The sequence below is a fragment of the Vicia villosa genome, linkage group LG1 (assembly GCF_029867415.1).
Source record: "Vicia villosa cultivar HV-30 ecotype Madison, WI linkage group LG1, Vvil1.0, whole genome shotgun sequence".
NCBI lineage: Eukaryota > Viridiplantae > Streptophyta > Magnoliopsida > Fabales > Fabaceae > Vicia > Vicia villosa.
Window position 1 is genome coordinate 41,590,206 of NC_081180.1, and position 8,092 is coordinate 41,598,297.

Consider the following 8,092-nt stretch of genomic DNA (forward strand, 5'->3'; position numbering starts at 1 on the left):
AGATCTTTGTACAAGCCTCAAACCAATACCCTTATTACAATCTTCTAACATAAATACAAAACCTATGGTAGACTTTGAATCACCCCGAATCAAAAGACCCTTTTCACAAACACCAATACTATGGTGGACTTTGAAATACACCAATCTAAAGAACCTTTTACAACAAACAGCTTATCACCACAACCTTGATGATTAACTTACTACACAATTTTTAAATTATCTTAAATATTTGCTTCTAGAATGAATTCCAAGATAAAATTTGATCTTCTCTTTCAATTTTACATTTCGATAATATATAAACCTTAAGTGCTCCGAATATATTATGAAACTTTTAGGAAATATTTGAAGGTTATGCACAAAAATATATTATGAAACTTTTATGAAATATTTGAAGGTTATGCACAAACTTTTTGACAATTTTAAAATAAATGTACACTTAAAAATTTGATTTGAACAATATTAAAATTTAAATAAAACATATAATTAAAAATTAATGTATTTTTTGCCTTAAATACCTCCTAAGAAACCTCTATGAAATGATACAAATGTTTGAAACATTTTCATGAAGGTTTGCAATATAAAGTGGATGAAATTTCCAAAATAACTTCATACTTCTTCTATTTCTTTCCACAGCAACGCAAACCATATGTACGATAATCACATATGCGCTTTGTTAAGGTGGTGAAGACAAATCTGATAAAATGGTTTGTCAGCAACAAAAAAACATGTGAAACCAACGTAAATAATATAAAAATGATGTCAATAAACATTTATCAACAACAACATACAACAACAACAAAGCTAATGACGATGAATAAGAGAAACAATTATAAGAAAATTGTGTGAAACATAACAACAACATACATGAAAACGAGAGAATAAAAAAGATTAAGAATACCTTCATGTATGAAGAACAAGATTGACAACTATACTGTATAATAGGAAAGCTAATGACGAAGAAGGAGAGAAAAAATGGGTGCTAGAATTTTGCTGTGAAAGATACAACGATACTTTTTAAAAATAAAAAATAAAATAAAAGGCGTGCCTTAATATTAAAGGAATAAAATATTTTATGACTCTAAGGTTTCAACCCATGAATGCTTGATTGTATCATCATGGTGAGCTTAACAACTGTTATTATATCCTAACAATTTTTAATTTAAAAATAAAAAATATTAGCGCCTGAGTTTAGAGATGTCACGACGGTGTTTGAAAGAACTGTGGTGACTTGGGCATTGTTGTTTGCCCATTTTGTAGTAGTGAATGCCAATTGTAACTATAAAGTGCAATCTTAGAGGCGAGGGGGATGGGGTGAATTAAGGTTGCTTGATTTTTCTCATTTTTGGGCTATGTTCTTAATTTTATTAGATATGGAAATGATATGTTTTTAGCAATATAAAATGCTGGAAAATAAATGAACACAAGGATACATCTAGTCCCTTTACACCTTAAATGATTTTCCACTATGCTAGATCTTTGTACAAACCTCGCACCAAAATATCTATCACAACCTTCTAACATAAACATCAAGCATATGATGGACTTTGAATCTCTCAGAATCAGAAGTCCTTTTCCACAATCACCAAATACTATGGTGCACTTTGAATTATACTAATCCAAAGAACCTTTTACAACAAACAACTTATCACCACAACCTTGGTGATTACGTTACAACATACTTTTTGAATAAAGTATTTAAATTTTGAATGACTTCGAAGATAAAGTTTGATCTTCTTTTTCAATGTTACAATTCAATAATATATAAACTTAAAGTGTTCATAATATATTATGAAACTTTTATGAATGATTCGAAGGTTATGCACATAATTTTAACGTTTTTAAAATGAAGGAACTCTTATAAAATTAATTTGAATTATTTTAAAATATGTATAAAAGAGGCTATTTAAAAACTAATGTATTTTCTCTTAAACACATTTTAAAAAACCTAATTGAATTGATGTAAAATTTTGAGACATTTCCATAAAGGTTTACAGTAGTTTTATAATGATAATGGTTAATTAAAAAACCAAATTCTGCATTTTGTACATGATTTCACGATTTCTTAAATCGGTTATACGAATACCTAATTAAAAAGTGTCAAACAATATTCAAATTTAAAATAGCAATAGTCATGTAACAGGTTTCTTAAATCAGTTAACTGTAACTGACTTAAAAAATGTCTGACAGAACCATCATGCAATGAATTGCTTGAAATGTGCAATCGACTGCACTATTAAAAATTTTGAATTTTGGCCTTTTAAAACTCTTGTATTAAGTGGATTTGGTGCATGAATGCTTAGGAACATTAGAGATGAAAAGATGAATGAATTTTTGAGCATCTTAGGATATATTGTTGTCATTTTTGGTTGTCATGCTCTAGACAATGATCTAAGAACTTTAAGATTTAAATCATCATTTATGAATGTTTTTTCAAGAGACATAAAATGGTTTGTAAAATATGTAAATATTTTTTGCAAATCAAGAATACTCTCACGGGGTAGCATTATGATCAATTCATATTCTTGTTCAAATTTGATCTTTTGACATCTTCGCTTCCTTCGTGTGTTACTTCCAGTGTATCCCAAATTTTCTTTGATGTTTTACAATTTGATACTCGGAAAAATTCATTCATTCCTAAGACAGATGCAAATATGTTATTTATCTTCTTGTCATATAATACTTTCTTCTTATCATCATCATTGCATGGGCTTTTTCCTTTGGGTTGTTCTATATTATTTATGATTGTTGTAGGAATGAATGATCTATTATCGACAACATCCCATATTTCATCTCCTTGTGCTTTTAAGAACATTTCCATGTAGATTTTCTAGAACTCATAATATTCTCCAACGAAATATGTTGGTTTGTTGTTGTAGCCACCATCTGCTAATGATGATTTTGCGGAAGCCATATCTACCCGGAACATGGAGCAAGTTATCTTAACATCCTATGATGTCAATTATAACAATAAAGTGCAACCTTAGAGGATGTGTGAATTAACGTTGTCCGATTTTTCATGATTTTGCAATATGTTCTTAATTTTCTTTGGATATGAAAATGATATGTTCTTAGCAATATAAAGTGCAGAAAATTAAAATGGTTGAAAATAAATGAGCACAAGAGATTTATACTAGTTTTCCTTATTAACATAGGGTACATCTAGTCCCTTCACATCTTGATGAATTTTCCACTATGTTAGATCTTTCTACAAGCGTCACATCAAGACCTCTTTTACAATCTTCTAAAGTAAACACCAAATCTATGAAGGACTTTGAATCTTCCCAAATAATGGCTTTTTTCACAAACACCAAATACTATAGTGGACTTTAAATTACACCAAATCTATGGTGGACTTTAAATCTTTCGGAATCAAAGGATATTTTCCACAAACATCAAATACTTTGGTGGACTTTGAATTACACCAATATAAAGAACCTTTTACAACAAACAACTTATCACCACAACCTTAGTGATTAAGTTACAACACATTTTTTAAATAATCTTAAGTATTTGAATCTTGAATGAATTCCAAGATAAAATATGATCTTCCCTTTCAATGTTACAATTCAACAATATATAAACCTTTAGTGCTCAAAATATATTATGAAACTTGTATTAATGATTTGAAGATTATGCACAAAGTTTTAGCATTTTTAAAATGAATGAACATTTAAAAAATTGATTTAAATTATTTTAAAATTTGTATAAAAGAGGTAATTTTAAAACTAATGTGTATTGCCTTAAATACATCCTAAGAACTCGATTTAAATTGAGTTATAAGTTAGGTTTGAGGATGGTCATCCATCTTAAAGTATATTCCAATTGTCAGTCTCAAGTATACCCCAACCACATTAGACTTATCAATCATGGTCTTTCAAAAACTACAAACAATACAGTTAAATTAGACCATCATCCTAACATGAACCACACATTTACCAATCTGAGGCACACACTAATCAAGAGTTTTATATTGAAGGACTATACATATAGAAAAAAAGTCTTGCAATTATGTACAATATAATATGATTTTACACTGTTGTGTAATCAAATTTCACCATTTAGATATTTGGTAACAGAGTCACTGAGAGCAGAGTCCATTTAGATATTTGGTAATAGACCACTCAATAGAGAATCAAATCTAAATAAGATGTCACTGTAATAATAAGCCTCAACTAACAAAAAGAAATATCTATGACTCATAACTTTGTACTTTTCTCAGGGTGAGATATATAAATCTTATGAGCAGCTTCTAAAACTTCAAGATGATAAAGCTGATAGGTAGAAAGTGTAACTTCAGAGAAACTTGTGCATAGGTTACTGGTTGGTGCATGTAGAAGTAAAGCTGATAGGTAGAGATAATTCATGACACTCACTTGTCTTCAACATCAAGACTTGAATAAACTACCTAAATGCCTGAAGAAATCATTTCCAAAAGACACTGTGACACGCCATAGTCGGCATAAAGCATCTTACTTTCGTTTGTCGTTTAAGGTTACAAGCGATTTAAGCACTCCTGGACTAATCTTGTCTGCAAGAGCACCTGTTTCTGATATAATAAGTGTTTTTTCCTTCACAATGCTCTGTAGTTTCTTTGCCTCAAAGTCAAGCTCTGCTTGATCTGTAATTACACACCCATAAGAATATACCAACCAAATTTCAATAGAAATCAACTTAGAGACAAAAAAAAATATTGACACAGCTACAATTCAAACATGGACTTTCAGAATAATAGTAATTATCAAGAAAATATTCAGTCAGAATTCCGAACTGCTGTAGCATAATACTGATCATCCATGCTTGATCATTTCCTTGAAACTACGAAGTACAGATTCTATTCTACATGTTTCATGATGGAAAACAAAATAATATAAAAGGAAAATGGGACCAATTCAAGTTAAATTACAAACAACTTACACAAAGCTGCAGGGAAAACTAAATTTAGGTGAAATTACATTCAACTTCAACAATGTAAATTTTGCAACCACGTGATGAAATTACTCAACACAATCAGGTTGAACCTATACGAGTATGTATTCATCACTCAACACAATCAGGTTGAACCTATACGAGTATGTATGACAGACACTTTAATATCTTTAAAAAATTTACAATAGAAACAACTACAACAACAACAACAACCAAGCCTTGTTGTTGTTGTTGCTTCTATTGAAATTTGTTAAAAATATTGCATTTGCATATTGTTTCTCATACCGAGGATAATGGTGAATAATCCAGACTCCAAGCTAATGCATATAAGCTAGAAAATATGAAAATAATTTCACATGTACTCCAAAATTGCACTAAATCAAAGATGTAAAAATTCCAAAGATTACAGGCTTTTGTCAAATAAATAGATACTACTGAATGGCCACATAAGAAGCATGACTAATCAACATTTTTGCCGGATGGATGAAAATGTTGGATAAATAAATCCAGCGACACCCTTAGGGATTCGAATGGGCTTAACATCCCAACCCATGCCGCCTAGAGAGAGCTTACAAACCTCGCTTTAGGTGCAGCCCCTGAGGGCTCATACTATAAGGAAATAAAGTTGCGCCCTCACTAACAGCAATTGCTTTTAGCGCAGTGGTAAGCGCTTGATCCTACAGAAAAAGAACAAACTAACACAAGCATACATTTACGGATATTTTTTCATACTTCTTTTCTCATTATTAATTTTCTCATCAGTTAGGGGGGGCGTAAGGCAAAACTGAATAAAAAATAACCTGTTTCCAATATAGTATGAGCGGCATGAAATGGAATTCCAACAAACAGATCAGTTTCTGGAAACATTGTCCACGTCTGCTCGAAAGAGTCATGGTTACCACAGGTGGTACACACTTCTTGCACCAGAGGTCTTGAAACTCCCTTCATTATTGATCCATAAGGAGATGGAACACTACTCGTTGTTGTTCGAGCCTTTTTCCTTAATGCAGTAAGTGCTTCTCTGTTCCCATTCCTCAACTTATCATTCTCAACCAGCTGTACATTCACCAAAACACGAAAATAATTTCATACCCGAAAAGAATTTAATCAAGGGATCCAGTAGAAGGAAAACAGCCTTTGTTAACCTAACAACATAACATATTTTGATTGAATTTGAATATTTTGATTGGAAAACAGCCTTTGTTAACCTAACAACATAACATATTTTGATTGAATTTGAATATTTTGATTGGAAAACAGCCTTTGTTAACCTAACAACATAACATATTTTGATTGAATTTGAATATTTTGATTGGAAAACAGCCTTTGTTAACCTAACAACATAACATATTTTGATTGAATTTGAATATTTTGATTGGAAAACAGCCTTTGTTAACCTAACAACATAACATATTTTGATTGAATTTGAATATTTTGATTGGAAAACAGCCTTTGTTAACCTAACAACATAACATATTTTGATTGAATTTGAATATTTTGATTGGAAAACAGCCTTTGTTAACCTAACAACATAACATATTTTGATTGAATTTGAATATTTTGATTGGAAAACAGCCTTTGTTAACCTAACAACATAACATATTTTGATTGAATTTGAATATTTTGATTGGAAAACAGCCTTTGTTAACCTAACAACATAACATATTTTGATTGAATTTGAATATTTTGATTGGAAAACAGCCTTTGTTAACCTAACAACATAACATATTTTGATTGAATTTGAATATTTTGATTGGAAAACAGCCTTTGTTAACCTAACAACATAACATATTTTGATTGAATTTGAATATTTTGATTGGAAAACAGCCTTTGTTAACCTAACAACATAACATATTTTGATTGAATTTGAATATTTTGATTGGAAAACAGCCTTTGTTAACCTAACAACATAACATATTTTGATTGAATTTGAATATTTTGATTGGAAAACAGCCTTTGTTAACCTAACAACATAACATATTTTGATTGAATTTGAATATTTTGATTGGAAAACAGCCTTTGTTAACCTAACAACATAACATATTTTGATTCAATTTGAATATTTTGATTGGAAAACAGCCTTTGTTAACCTAACAACATAACATATTTTGATTGAATTTGAATATTTTGATTGGAAAACAGCCTTTGTTAACCTAACAACATAACATATTTTGATTGAATTTGAATATTTTGATTGGAAAACAGCCTTTGTTAACCTAACAACATAACATATTTTGATTGAATTTGAATATTTTGATTGGAAAACAGCCTTTGTTAACCTAACAACATAACATATTTTGATTGAATTTGAATATTTTGATTGGAAAACAGCCTTTGTTAACCTAACAACATAACATATTTTGATTGAATTTGAATATTTTGATTGGAAAACAGCCTTTGTTAACCTAACAACATAACATATTTTGATTGAATTTGAATATTTTGATTGGAAAACAGCCTTTGTTAACCTAACAACATAACATATTATAATAAATTTGTAATAACCTGATGCCGGGCTAAGAGAAGATGTTCAGCTTCGAGTTCCAATTCTGTTAATTTCTTTTGAAAGTGCTTCATGTTCTCATTCATATTTGAAAGGAAAAAAACTCCTGAAAAAAGTTGTAAACAAAATTATATCTAGAGAATCAAAAACAGACATTCGCGCAGCAACGTCAAAAGCAGTGAACAATATTGTAAGGAATCCCAATTTCTTTCAAAACATCATGTAAGATCGCACAGTGCATTAAGGAATGATTGAAGAACTTACGGTTCCTTGAGGGATGAAGAGAGACGGCGAAGAGGTGAGTTGCGACGGCAGGTTGACGCGGTGGTGACAGAACGGAGATGCCGCCTGCGTTTTCCGCGTGGTTGAGTTGAGTACGACTACAATGAAGACAGAGCTGCAAGGATGGGCCTCTTTTTAAAAGAAAGTGGACTGGGCTTGGCATTCCAATCTTACGAGAAATCTAACTGGCACCCCCAATTTGTACCTAACAACCCCACATACCAATTTGTACCTAAATATTCAAAATATCTTCTCATTTTTTTCATTAATCAATTTTTGTAAAAATTTCTCTCAGGCGCAAAATATCTGGTATTGTCTACAAAATATTCAGTATATGTTCAGAATATTTGAAATGTTTGGTGTGTGATTTACCAAAAATTT

The 8,092-nt window shown here is 30.6% G+C and overlaps 1 protein-coding gene across 1 annotated transcript; it reads right to left on the minus strand.

Annotated features, from left to right (window-relative positions):
• Positions 1–4,006: 4,006 nt before the first annotated feature.
• Positions 4,007–7,530, minus strand: LOC131604864 (uncharacterized). The gene is made up of 3 exons (XM_058877282.1): positions 7,432–7,530; positions 5,727–5,982; positions 4,007–4,618 (listed from the first exon to the last, which is right to left on the minus strand). The coding sequence occupies exons 1-3, from the start codon at positions 7,513–7,515 to the stop codon at positions 4,470–4,472; spliced, it is 489 nt and encodes a 162-aa protein (XP_058733265.1). The 5' UTR covers positions 7,516–7,530; the 3' UTR covers positions 4,007–4,469.
• Between the last annotated feature and the right edge of the window lie 562 nt (positions 7,531–8,092).